The sequence below is a fragment of the Danio rerio genome, chromosome 22, assembly GCF_052040795.2.
Source record: "Danio rerio strain M-AB ecotype USA chromosome 22, GRCz13ab, whole genome shotgun sequence".
In the NCBI taxonomy this organism is placed as follows: domain Eukaryota; kingdom Metazoa; phylum Chordata; class Actinopteri; order Cypriniformes; family Danionidae; genus Danio; species Danio rerio.
Window position 1 is genome coordinate 35007837 of NC_141042.1, and position 14655 is coordinate 35022491.

At 37.7% G+C, this 14655-nt stretch overlaps 1 protein-coding gene across 50 annotated transcripts in view; it reads left to right on the forward strand.

The window, feature by feature from the left end:
• The window catches only part of dock3 (dedicator of cytokinesis 3), a 406352-nt gene that overhangs the window by 332829 nt on the left and 58868 nt on the right, over positions 1 to 14655 (forward strand). For 26 of the 50 annotated variants that reach the window (XR_015522243.1, XM_087304578.1, XM_087304583.1 and 23 more), the window contains exons 21-27: positions 6166 to 6266; positions 6412 to 6493; positions 7746 to 7916; positions 9014 to 9106; positions 9999 to 10191; positions 13142 to 13269; positions 13360 to 13506. Coding sequence is in view for 49 of the 50 variants with exons in the window: in XM_087304578.1 (XP_087160704.1) it covers positions 6166 to 6266; positions 6412 to 6493; positions 7746 to 7916; positions 9014 to 9106; positions 9999 to 10191; positions 13142 to 13269; positions 13360 to 13506 (915 nt within the window). In the remaining variant the exon portion in view is untranslated. The remainder of the gene's footprint in view (positions 1 to 6165; positions 6267 to 6411; positions 6494 to 7745; positions 7917 to 9013; positions 9107 to 9998; positions 10192 to 13141; positions 13270 to 13359; positions 13507 to 14655) is intronic. The other 24 variants (XM_087304587.1, XM_087304591.1, XM_087304560.1 and 21 more) reach the window with 3 other exon arrangements.

A 14655-nucleotide genomic window follows, 5' to 3' on the forward strand; every position in this document is an offset into this window, starting at 1 on the left:
ACCGATAGTGTTTTCTAAAGCAAACTAAAAGAGAAGAACATTTCAGACGCCACTTAAAGGCTACAGCATCTGAACTCTTTTTGTGGATTTGTAGGTTTTTGACAACTCTTTGAACTATTTTGACAACTCTTTACAATTTTACTTTAAACTTTACAAGTTACATTTAGATTGTTTTTTCCAAGAACCAATTATTCGTGTTTTTACACAATTTGTTATGCAACTATGAAACGACACATGAAAAGAGTCAGTTTCGCTGGATTTATGAGTTATAGTAAATCATAAATATGATATTTTATAGTTGGATTTAATTTTTTATTTGTTTGTATTTAATTATGTTTTTTTTTTATAAAAAATAACAAAATATCTCATATTTACAGATACAGTGCTCAGCATAATTGTGTACAGCACATTCTGAAAATAGTATGAAACCCAGCATTTTTTTACAGTCTCAGAAGTAATTAAGTGCAGTTTTTTGTTTAACAGAGCAAGGAAATTTTCACAGTAGGTCTGATAATATTTTTTCCTCTGAAGAATGTTATTTTTGTTTTATTTTGGCTAGAAAAACAGCAGTTTTTAATTTTTTTTATGAACCATTTTAAGGTCAAAATTATTAGCCCCTTTAAGCTAATTTTTTTGTTCGACTGTCTACAGAACAATTCATTGCTATCAAATAACTTGCCTAATTACCCTAACCTGCCTAGTTACCCTAATTAACCTAGTTACGCCTTTAAATGTCACTTTAAGCTGTATAGAAGTGACTTGAAAAATATCTAGTAATATATTATTTATTGTCACCATGGCAAAGATAAAATAAATTAGCTATTAGAAATGGGTGATTAAAACTAATATGATTAGAAATGTGTGGAAAAAATCTTCTCTTCGTCAAACAGAAATTGGGGAAAAAATAAACAGGGGGGTGTATAATTCAGGGGGGCTAATAATTCTGACTTCAACTGTACATACAGTACAATGATACTTACCTCCTACATACAGTATATACTTCTTACATATTTACTGTAATTCATACACACATGCTGTTAAACAAGTGATTAGTTCTTCTTGCAGTGACCGCGGTTGCAGGTTTTCCTCTGATAGTCAGGTTTGCACACACATGTTCCATGACGCCGATACCACTCAAGTGTGTTTTGTTGCACACTGACACTCGAATGAGCAGCCAGATCCATACGACCACTTGGAGCAAGCTGGAAATGGCATTGTGTTGGACATTTTGTTAAAATCAGGAGAAGCATCAGATGTAAAATAGATAACATAATTAACCAAAATATGAAATTTTCCTAAATCAACATCTTTGTTCTGAAAACATCTCAGTTTCTCTGTGAATATGGGTAATATATTTTGGTGCATTTGAACTGAACAGATTTATTAAACATTTATTTTTTAAAACAATATTTTAGTCACAGAACATCTTTAAAAATGCAAAGATAATAAATTAAAGTTCTATTCAATGCTTTTTTTGAAAATGTTATTCAATATTTTCTTTAACAAAAATTTTTTAAATGACCAAATTTCTATATGAAATTTGAAAAAAATTTTTATCAGACAGTCATAAAAGAAAACTATTAACTTGTTACTCAAACCCACACCCAAACAAGCAGGAAATCTATACAAAATACATGAGAATTAGGAGAAAGTTGTTTTTTTTAGAGCTGTTTATCAATGTTGAGTTCAAATTAAGTCAATTGATGTGAATTGGTTTTACAATAAATATTATATTAAATTAATATTTAAGTATTGTTAATGTTTCATTGAATTGTTATAAATCTCCAAAAAGTAACAAGCTTTTTTCTCTTCTTCTTTTGTTCCTTTACTCAAGAATATTGTCAACCAGAAAGTTTAATTTTACATTTACATTTAGTCATTTAGCAGACGCTTTTATCCAAAGCTAATTTCAAATGAGGACAAAGAAGCAATTTACACAACTATAAGAGCAACAAGGAATAAGTGTAGTAGGCAAGTTTCAGGAATGTAAAGAAAGTGTAAGAAGCAAAACATTAGTAATTTTTTTTATGTCGTTAGTGGAGGAGTCATGGAGGGAATTGCATAATATAAGGAAAGTGGAAACTAAATAGTTGAGCTTTTTGTCGTTTTTTGAAAACAGCGAGTGACTCTGCCGTTCTGATGCAGTTAGGGAGTTCCTTCCACCAATTGGGCAGATTGAGCGCAAGAGTTCGGGAAAGTGATTTCTTTCCAAGTTTCTAGAGGGCCTATAAAACTGCAAAAGTGAGAGCAGATAAGAAGGAGGGCAGCCAGAAATTGCTTTGTAAGCAAACATCAGAGCTTTGAATTTGATGCGAGCAGCAACTGGCAGCCAGTGCAAACGGATGAGTAGCGGAGTGACATGTGCTCTTTTATGTTCATTAAAGACCACTCGTGCTGCTGCGTTCTGAAGCAGCTGAAGAGGTTTGATATAGTTAGCTGGGAGCCCGGCTATTAGAGAGTTGCAATAGTCCAGTCTGGAGAGAACGAGCTTGAACAAGGAGTTGCGCTGCATACTCAGATAGGAAGGGTCGGATCTTTCTGATGTTGTAGAGTGCGAATCTGCACGATCGAGCAGTTCTAGAGATGTGGTCAGAGAAGTTTAGTTGGTCATCAATCGTTACTCCAAGGCTTTTCACCATTTTGGATGCAGTAATGGTTGCCCCATCCATCTGGATTGAAAAGTTATGATGTAGAGTCGGGTTGGCAATAATTAAGTGAAATTTTCCCTCAGTATCTCTGCTTTCACTTAAGTATGAATTCTGAGTATTTTCTACACTGGTGTCATGGGTTATATAACATTAATAATTCATTGCTGTAATAACGTGTCCAAATATCACAAATCAAAAGCGCTTACATTTACAATACAAGCATGTGTGTGTATACAGCCTTAAATCTGCACAATTCATCTCTTTCAGGAGCGCCATGCTATGTGTGTGTGTGTGTCTGTTTTGAAAAATGGAGGATTTGAGCTGGCGTGGATCCAGGCATTATTAGGCGCTCACAGCTGCTTGATAGCGGCGTCTCTAGAGAGCCTTTAGCTTCTCGTACTCCTGTAAAAAGAGTCAAGACGTTCTAGCCTCTGTTGGCCTGAATACATCTGTCACGCTTCTGTGTGGAGAATAGAGAAACTGGCGCAGGCTGCATTATTCTGTGTTGAGATTTATGGTGTTGTGATCCTCTGGATGTTCTTTAGCTTGAAATGTTTGTGTGAATTTAAATCTAATTTGTGATGGATGTCGAGTTTGTGCAGAGGTGATAAGATTTTACCCTTTTGGAATGGGTAAATTCTGCTCATAAACCAATATTTGTCAGATTGCTAAACAAGAGTGCGTTTTCGAAAACCATCGTTAGCCAACTGATATCGTAAGTTCTGTCATTCTGTCATAAACATAGTTCATTGATTTGGTGTTTCCGAATCCGTTGTTCCAACAAACATTCGCAAATTGAACATTTTCCTACCTGTAGAAGTAGAGCAACCTCTAGAGCTGTAGATAGATTTTCTCTAAAGAAGTTGTTACTTCACCCCGTTTAAAGCGTCATTTTGGACGTTTTACATTATGACTAACGTGGTTCGAATGAAGGATGTCTGACAGAGCAACTACGGTTTTGGGAAACACTTGTCACTACATCATTTGTTTTTCCCCCTAACCATTGCATTATATGGTAGTTCAGCGAGTTATGTTGTAAATTAAGTTACGTTAAAATATCATTTATGACGCATAATGGATTTAAGAAGAACTGATAAAATATAAGCCTTTTTGAATGGCCATACTTTGTCAGATTCTGCTGATAAACCAATATTTGTTAGATTGCTGAACAAGGATGCGTTTCCGAAAACCATGGTTAGCCAACTAATGTCGTGAGTTCTGTCATTACAACATGGTTCATTGATTTGGTGTTTCCCGAGTTCGTTGTTCCAAAAAACCTTTGCAACCTGGACATTTTCTGACTTCTATAACTGAAGAAGTAGAGCAACCTCTAGAGCTGTAGTTAGATTTTCTCTAAAGAAGTTGTTACTCCACCATGTTTATAGCAGCATTATGGACGTTTTACATTATGACTAATGTGGTTCGAATGAAGGATGTCTGACAGAGTAACTTTGGTTTTGGGAAACATTAGTCACTACATCATTTGTTTTCCCCCCCAAGCACTGCATCATACTTTGATAGTTCAGCCGCAAGTTACATTGTAAATCAAACTACGTTAAAATCTAATTTGTGACGCATATCGGATTTAAGAAGCATTGATAAAATATAAGCCTTTTTGAATGGCCATACGTTGTCAGATTCTGCTGATAAACCAATATTTGTTAGATTGCTGAACAAGGGTGCGTTTCCGAAAACCATCGTTAGCCAACTAAGGTCATGAGTTCTGTCATTATAAACATAGTTCATTGATTTGGTGTTTCCTCAATCCGTAATTTTAATAAACATTTGTAAACTAAACATTTATGACCTCTAAAACTGTAGTTAGAGTTTCTCTAAAGAAGTTGTTACTCCACCACGTTTATAGCAGCATTATGGATGTTTTACATTATGACTAATGTGGTTCGAATGAAGGATGTGTGACAGAGCAAATACAGTTTTGGGAAACACTTTGTCACTACATCATTTGTTTTTCCCCCTTAGCACTGCATCATATGGTAGTCCAGCCACGAGTTACGTTGTAAATCAAATAGCATTAAAACATAATTTGTGACGCATATTGGATTGAAGAAGCATTGATAAAATATAAGCCTTTTTGAATGGCCATACGTTGTCAGATTCTGCTGATAAACCAATTTTTGTTAGATTACTGAACAAGGGTGCGTTTCCAAAACCATGGTTTAGCCAACTAATGTCATGAGTTCTTTCATTACAACATGGTTCATTGATTTGGTGTTTCCTGAGTTCGTTGTTCCAACAAACCTTCGCAAACTGGACATTTTCTGACTTCTAAAACTGTAGAAGTAGAGAAACCTCTAGAGCTGTAGTTAGATTTTTCTCTAAAAAAGTTGTTACTCCACCACGTTTATGGCATCATTATGGACATTTTACATTATGACTAATGTAGTTTGAATGATGGATGTCTGACAGAGTAACTACGGTTTTGGAAAACACTTGTCACTACATATTTTTTTCTAAAAAGATGGAAAAGTTACGTAGTAAATCAAATTCTGTTAAAATTAAATTTGTGACGCATATCAAATTTAAGAAGCATTGATGAAATAAAAGCCTTTTTTAATGGCCATACTTTGGCAAATTCTGCTGATAAACCAATATTTAGCAGTTAGCTGAACTTTCGCGTTTCCAAAAACCATCGCCAACTATGTTCTCAATTTCCATCATTATATACATAGTTCATTGATTTGGTGTTAAGCAAATTTGTCGTTTCAACAAATGTTTGCAAACTGACCAACCTAAAACATCCAGAACTGTAGTTTAAAATAGAGTAATAAATATAAAAAGGAAATTAAAGTAAATAACTTAAAAATACTTAAACTATGTACATTATATTGTTTCAATATGACATTGATCAGAGGGAAAAAAAAAAACGCAATATCAATGCAGTTCGTAACTTCTTGATTTAATGGCTAATTTGTATTTATTTGTATAATTTAATTGGTAGATCCCCAATGATGGTTGGGTTTAGGGGTAGGATTTGGTAGTATGGTTTTTTTCATGTAAGTGAAATCGTATGAATTTGTAAGAATTAGCCACTTTTCTGACAATACGTAAAATAGTTACAGTTCCTCGTAAGATCAGGCTGGTAAAAACATGTATGTGCATTAGGGTACATTTACATTAAAATTATTTACTAATTACGCAAGTGTTTTCTTTGCATTTTTGGAAAGTTCCTTGTATAGACAACAAATAATTATTTATTTATTTTTATATTTTATTTGTTATCGTTTTTTTCAAAAGAATGCACTTTGATACGTTTTTATATTTGCATTTTCAGGCAAACAATACAAAATGCTTGATAACATTGTTGCCATGTAAATGAATGCTCAAAACATATGTTGTGTAAACACCCTCTGATTAAATATTATTTTATAGACATGTTTACCCAATCTAAAACTAATGAAATTGACAAAACCAGACAATTAGGCTAGATTTTGAACAAGCAAAATGTAATCAATCCATTATAATGGTGATAAAAACAACCCCTTCCATCTTTCTCCAGGTGTTTATCATCAATCTGCTCCGGGACAGTAAGTTTTATCATTTCCGGCCTGTGATGGACACCTACATCCAGAAGCATTTTGCTGGAGCCCTTGCTTACAAGTAGGTTGACATGACTAGTTTTTGCAGGATATGTCTGTATACAAATAGTTTAATAGCAAACAGAGTAAATATAAGTAAATGAAGACTATTTTTAGTGTTGTTCATTTAATATTTAATCTAACTGGATGTTTACTTTCAAATGCAGAGAGCTGATTCGCTGTCTGAAGTGGTATATGGATCGCTCAGCAGAAGTTGTGCGACAGGATCACATCCAGGAAGCCATGAGGGTAAGATTTATGTATGTCATACAGTCAAACAAAGAGAAGTCAAGATAAAAAGCCACATAAAATGAAAATTGTGGTCATAATTTGATAAATAGCAAACATGATCATGATTCAGCCTAAACAGTTACTATAACGTAGTACACTTAGATAATTCTACAAAAGACATTCACAAATTACTAGCTCAAGACAAACTCTGTTGAGATTTCTTATTCACTGCCTGGATATTTTTTTTTAGATTAATTGTCAAGCTTGTTTGATTGGTGATTCATTTTGGTACTGGCAGCACCCTCATATTAAGATGTCAAGCACTGTCAACGTACAGAAAGATTATACTTTAGTTAAAGTGTGGGTGTTGCATCCAAGAGCTTCAAAGAATAAGTGCAACTAATTAAGTTCCTACTCTTGAGGTTAAAAAAAAATGTTCATAAACTTTGCAATTGCCCCATTTGTTTTCAAAGTAAAAGCCCTGGGATTCTCATTACATTTAACTAAAAAATTCCAAAGGGTGATTTCACACTGGGTACATTTTCTGTTATCTGAGTCTGAATGGGATTGCTCCCAGTGCCCAGTTTCATCGGAAACAAAATCAGGCCAGTTCCTCCTGGGTAGCCTCAAGTTTGGTCCCTCATTGCTCACCCAGGCAGCAGTTACCAGTTTTGTCATGTGAATGCATCCTAAGGCGTTTTGGTGTATACAGTCAAAGTCAGAATTATTAGCCCCCTTTAAATTTCCCAAATTATGTTTAACAGGGAAAATAAATTTTCACAGTATGTCTGATAATATTTTTTCTTCTGGAGAAAGTCTTATTTGTTTTATTTCGGCTAGAATAAAATCAGTTTTTAATTTTTTAAACACCATTTTGGGGACAAAATTATAAGCCTCTTTAGGCTATTGTTTTTCTCGATAATCTACAGAACAAACTACCATTATACTATAACTTGCCTAATTACCCTAACCTGCCTAGTTAATCTAATTAACCTAGTTAAGCCTTTAAATGTCACTTTAAGCTGTAGAGAAATGTCTTTAAAAATCTAGTAAAATATTATTTACTGTCATCATGACAAAGATAAAATAAATCTGTTATTAGAAATGAGTTATTAAAACTATTATGTTTAGAAATGTGCTGAAAAAAAATCTGCTCTCCGTTTAACAGAAATTAGGGGAAAAAATAAACAAGCGGTCTAATAATTCAGGGGGGCGAATAATTCTGACCAACTGTATATTAACTTTTTTAAAACTGCAAATCTTCCTCCAGGCTTTAGAGTACCTCTTTAAATTCATCGTCCAGTCGCGGATCCTCTACTCTCGGGCCACCTGCGGGATGGAGGAAGACCAGTTTCGAGCCAGCATACAGGAGCTTTTCCAGTCCATCCGTTTTGTTCTCAGCCTGGACAGCCGCAGCTCCGAGACCCTCATTTTCACCCAGGTCAGACATAAAGTTAATTAATTTATATCTCACATCTGTTAAATCAAATAATTAACAAGCGAAAACGATCACAGACAAAAGAACTAGCCAGTTTTATGTGTTTGAAAATGAAAGGTTCAGATGCAGCAAGATGCTGATCTCCAAATTCACAGTTGTTGACCCAAGATCAAAGCTGTTAGCTTTAGGCTGAGGTTTCTTTAGTCCTCTGTTAGACTCATGCATCTCTCTCTCTCTCTCTCTCTCTCTCTCTCTCTGCTGTAAAGAAGTTGTATGTCTAAGCTGTTTAGACAGCCCCATCTCAAGGAAATCCTGAGAAATCATTTCTCTTCCAGAGCGAGTTTGTTTGAGAAGATATCTGCTTGCTTAAGATTGCTTGCTCACTGAAGTATATGTAAATATTCTGCCATGTCATATTTGAAGAACCAAGACAAGAGGGCTTAAGACAAGCTTAAGAGACACTTACAATAAACCACCTAACAAAATCTTGAGATACCATAGTAGTAGTATTAGCCACTAAATTTTCCGAACTTGGTGTGAAGGATACTTGATGCTGAGATACTAGTACTGTGTATGTTATGTCTGGTTGTTGGAGCAGTTCTATTGGATGCTGGTTATAAAGTGTTTTGAATTTAAGTCAAACTAGGCCTGCCCCAAGTTATTATGATATTTTGATCCCTATATGTGTTTTATTGATCTCTTGGTAATTCATTTTCAGTAAAGTACAGGATTTAGGCGTCAGGAGTTTGACACATAGGTTTGTATAAGATACACTTTCATTAGATTGTTTGAACTAATTCTTCAGAAAGATGTGTTGTAATTCTTCCACATGCCTTCTTCTGTTATCACCATATTTTATACCTTCAGCAACATGCCATTTAATTTGGGATCCACCAGGAACAAACCAGTGGCTGTTTTTTGATTAATCAGACTACAAGCCATCCTACTCACAATTGTAGCATTTTGTTCATTTAGCCTTTTTTTGGATTTTGTTGACTTGATATTTTCTCCTTAATTGTCCCATATTGTACCTGTGTGGACTTTTGCTGTCCCTGCCCTGTGTCCTGACCCAATCCTGCCCAACCTCACTGTACCCCTAGGGTCCCCAGGCAACTACAGGACAAGCCTCTACCAACCAGGGCAACTGCTTGCAGCCGTTGAGCTGTAATGCCCCACGGCCCTCTCCTCTGTCTGTAAGTAGAAGCAGCTTGTTAAATTGCCCCACAGTATGGAACGGAGACTCCCTCACAACCCCAACCCAATGCCAGTCTCCAAAACATTGCATACAATCACTCAGTACCTTCCCAAAAGACCAGACCCGAACATGAACCAACAGTCCGAACAATCTGACCAACACCAACAAATGATTCCCACTGCTTCCAATGCATTTTCCGCTGGGTTCTTTTGGTGTGTTTCTTGGTTTTGATTGCTGTGTTTGACACCATATCTTCTCCTGCACAACTTTGAGTCCTTCGAAACACCCCCCATTATTCACCTTTCCTCTTCAGTGGCCTTAAACTGGGACCAAAGATCACCTTGCCTGGAATGGTTTGTAGTGGAGGGATGTTGAGCAAAGCAGGGAATGGAAGTTCTCAGAAGCAAGAGATGTAGATAGTAGATGTTTTAGTAGTGATACCTTTGATTTGAAGAATAGCCAAACTCGCAAGTGCCAATCTAACAAGTAATTCTTAATTGTGTGCCTGATTTATACCAGGCCCTCAGCCTTGCTCCTGGAGACCCACAGTCCTGCAATGTTTACCCTGAATCAACCTAAACCCTTCACTTTTCAAGTGACTTGAAAATGTTGATTGGTTGGTTCAAATGTGTTTGACTAATGCTAAATTCTGTGGGACAGTTCATCTCCAGGAATGACCTCAGAATAAAAAAGACCTTCTCAAAAATTTGACTTTACAGTATTAGCCATGAAGAGTTCATGAATTCTCACTTATGCTTCATCTCTTGCTATGTCTGTGATGTCCATCCCATCTTTGGCCAATATTCCCTTCTCATCTTGAGTTGTCTGAAAGGAAAAATCATCCTCAAGTAACAACCTCTCTTTTTTCTGAACTCTTCTTACTTTTTCAGGCTGCCCTGCTCAACTCATTCCCAGCCATTTTTGACGAGCTCCTACAGATGTTCACAGTACAGGAAGTAGCAGAGTTTGTGAGGGGAACTCTGGGCAGCATGCCTAGTACAGTTCACATCGGACAGTCCATGGATGTGGTCAAGCTGCAGTCCATTGCTCGAACTGTGGATAGCAGACTTTTCTCTTTTCCAGGTATTTCCTACATACATGGTTCATTCTAATGTTTACAATCTGTATCATTAGATTTGCTGCAACTTGTCATTGGAACAGTGCACATTGTTTTCCCATTTGTACCTTATTTGCAGGGGTGGACATAGCAGGTACTAGTGTGCATGAGCAATTTTAAAAAGCTAAAGAAGTATTATGCATACCAACATTGTTGGCATTATAGGACCTTGTCACCTAGGTTAACACAATATAAGGACATTTACCATGGAAAATTAGTAAGATTATTACAAGCATGTTAAGTGAAGTTTATTTATAAACTAATTTCGAGAGGATCACGTGCTAATGATTGCGTGCGGCTGGTCTCACATTATCCAATTTATGATACACCAATCAGACGATTCCTAAGCCACTATAAATACCCTAAGTTCCATATCACAGCCATCTTCTTTTTAAAGAATCCCCCCTTCCACCTCTACTCCTTCTCCTTTCCTAGATGGGTGACACAATGGCCCAGTGGTTAGAACTGTTGCCTCACTGCAAGAACTTTGCTGGTTCTAGTCCTTACCAAGCCAGCTGCCGTTTCTGTGTGAAGTTTACACATTCTCCCCGTGCTTGCTTGGGTTTCCCCCGGGTTCCCCCCACTGTCCAAAAACATGCAACTTAAGTTAATTGACTAATCCAAATCGGCATCATAGACATGCTCCTAGTAAGTAGTTATCTCTTAAGAGCAATCACTATCTGTTCATTAGCTACTTAACTACAGCAGAGTGATTCTCCAGATCTGCCTGAGCTCAAACTCCCCTCTCGCCTTGCAAACGGGAGGGAGCCCCGGGCTCAAGGATCTTATGAGCTCAGGGCTCTCTCCCGATGACAGCATGTCAAACAAGCTTTATAATCAATCAAGTGTCAACCCTTTTTTTAAAGCAACACGGCAGGCCTTGGATTTAGTTTACATTACTTCAGATTTAATTTCTCAGGAACAATGTTATATAGCGTTGTTCTTAGATTGCTTTAGGATTAGGGCTGGGCGGTTTTTCCGATTTTTTTTTGATTAATTCGAATTTACGTTTTAAGACTATTTATTTCGAATCAAATCGAGAAATCACGATTTTTAAAAATATATATATATATATTTAATACATTATAATGGCACCAATGCGCTTTGGTTCTGTATCTTTTAAGAAAAAGGCAGCAGCATTACAACCTGTCATTCAATCAGAAGACAAAGTCAAAGCCGAGCTGAAAGCCAATCTTTCCTAGGCTCAGCAAAACTTGCAAAAATACCTCTGTATTCTTGCAACTGCAATATTTACACAAATATTTCTCATTCAAATCTTCTGCAACGATATTTAGTTCGTGAATTTGTTTTACATTTATTTACACCTTGACCGATTTTTGTATGACATGGCCATTAAAAATACAATGTTCCTTAACCAGATGGGTTTTTTTAAAGTTACTTTTAAAGAGAATGTTACTTCAGTCATGTTGTTGTAATGTTTTGAGAAGACTAGTAACACAATAAAAAAAAATCTAAATCGAAATCGTGAATCGGTCAAACTTTATAAAAAACCTAGATTTTTTTTTTTTGCTAAATCGCCCAGCCCTATTTAGGATAGTGGCAATCAGGGTTTCCATTGTGCCCATATTGTGTCCCCAGCCACAACCTTTTGACAGGTGAGCACAGTAGGCGCAGTCCCATCTGGCATGAAAGGATGTGACCATACAATCAGCTGATTCAGCACTGTTCTATACTGTCATGCCAGGTTCACACAATGTAAAGCAAGCATCTATATTGTGTTACACGCTCTTGATGACATGCAGAATCTTTTTCACCTTCATGGAGCTTTTCTGAAGACGCAAATTAGACTCAGTGTATATAATCTACTCACGCACATTCTTAGGGTGCTTTAACACCTACACTTTTGTTTCGGAACGTGTCTCGTTTGCCCAGTTAGCGTGGTTCGTTTAGCATATGTGAACAGGGCAATCGCGCTCTGTTCCGGAGTAATCACTCCGAGATCGCTTAAATGAGGTGGTCTCGGCTCGATTGAAACAAACCCTGGAGCGGTTCGATTGCAGTGAGAAAGCGATCCGATCCGAGCGCGGTTATATCACTGTGTTTTATGGATATGTAATAGGCTTACGGCTATATGAAGAGAGAATTATGAGTATGGCGGGAAGTTTCGCGAGTCTCCGGATGCCCGCAAACGAGTGATGATCTCCCGGTAATCTCGCGTCTCCCTCCCGGTCCTCAAATAGGCATCGTCGTGCACCCTTCTCACCCCTCCCCACCGCGTCTCTCCTCAGACACGTCGCGCGCGCACCCTGTCAATCACCACCAAACCACCACCTCTCCTGACAGCTTAGCGGGACGCTGCAAAATAAATCCTGTGACTCTGACCAATGTAAGGAGAGTTCACTCGCACGTGACTTGTTTTAGCTCTTTTGGTCCGATTAGAAACTTTGCAATGTGAAAGCGAACCGCTTCAAGAGCAAAGAGCAACAATGTAACAATTGTAATCTCTGTTTCAGAACAACTGAATCGATTCACAGGTGTGAAAGCACCCTTATTCTCATTTGGTGTCAATCTTTTTTAGCTTGGCTTTTATTTTTTAGATAGGGGGAACAAAATGGTTTCACACAAGATGCTATTTTGTTAAGACAGATGATGACAGCATGTATGCCATGAACAAGCAACCAAGCAAAATCTCCAGATTCTCCATGGGACCAAAAAAGTTATATGCATCCCTGCTTTTTGCTACCATTCATATGGGGTTCATAGTAGCACAAGGGCATTTAATAGTACTGTAAGGTATTAATACACACTTTAAGAGGGTATGCTGAGAACATATCAGCCTATTTAAAGGTACTATCCCAGTGGCAAGCTTTAGTACCTCAAAAGGTGTAACACATACATGTTTTATTATAGTGAATGTCTAAAATCCTAAACACCGCCCTCTCTTTCTTTGCACAGAATCAAGGAGAATTCTCCTTCCTGTTGTTCTTCACCACATCCATCTGCATCTGCGGCAACAGAAGGAGCTTCTCATCTGTTCAGGAATCCTGAGCAGCATTTTCTCCATTATTAAGAGCAGCTCACTGGTACACACACTTCTGTCAATATGCGCGTCATCGAAACTCAAAAAATCCTGTTGGTGACTTGAGTCAATGTTTGTCTTCTTGTGTCTGCAGGAGAGCTCTGTGCAGGAGGAGGTGGAGATGATGGTGGAGAGTTTGTTGGATGTGTTGTTGCAGACACTGTTGGCCATCATGAGTAAATCTCAGTCTCAGGAGGCGGTAAGAGGACAGCGCTGTCCACAGTGCACGGCTGAGATCACTGTTAGTAACTAACAAATCTGATATTCTTCCTTCCCTCCATCCCCTCATCCCTTTTCTACTCCACCTGCTTGGCAGCATCTCTACAGAGATTTCTTTTTCATATTTAGTTTGCTTTATCGGACTATAGAGTGCAACAGCCCAGTTAAAGTAAAATTGCACTTTTTTTATACAGAATCATTATTAAGTATAACATTGAACAAACAAGATATCAAAAATATGTTAATCACACCAAACTGACTAGATAAAATATACCCTTACCGGCCACTTTATTAGGTACACCTTACTAGTACTTGGTTGGACCCCTTTTGCCTTAAGAACTGCCTTAATCCTAACATTTAACGAGGTACTGTAAATATTCCTCAGAGATTTTGCTCCATATTGACATGATAGCATCACGCAGTTGCTGCAGATTTGTCGGCTGCACATCCATGATGCCAATCTCCCGTTCCAACACATCCCAAAGGTGCTCTATTGAATTTCTGATGACTGTGGAGGCCATTTGAGTACAGTGAACTTATTGTCATGTTCAAGAAACCAGTCTGAGATGATTGGCGCTTTATGAGATGCCGTGTAATCCTGCTGGAAATGGTCAGCAGCAATACTCAGGTAGGCTGTGGCGTTGACACCATGTTCAATTGGTACTAATGAACCCAAAGTGTGCCAAGAAAATATTCCCCACACCATTACACCAGCACAAGCAGCCTGAACCGCTGATACAAGGCAGGATGGATCCATGCTTTCATGTTGTTGATGCCAAATTCTGACCAGACCATCTGAATGTGGCAGCGAGAAATGGAGACTCATCAGACCAGGCAACGTTTCTCCCATCTTTGATTGTCCAGTTTTGGTGAGCCAGTGTGATGTGTAGCCTCAGTTTCCTGTTCTTTGCTGACAGGAGTGGCACCCGGTGTGGTCTTCTGCTGCTGTAGCCCATCCGTCTCAAGGTTGGACATGTTGTGCAGTCAGAGATGCTCTTCTGCAGACCTCAGTTGTAACGAGTGCTTATTTTAGTTAATGTTGCCTTTCTAATCAGCTGGAACCAGTCTGGCCATTTTCCTCTGACCTCTAGCATCAACAAGGCATTTGCGCCCACAGAACTGCCGCTCACTGGATATTTCCTCTTTGTTGGACCATTCTCTGTAAACCCTA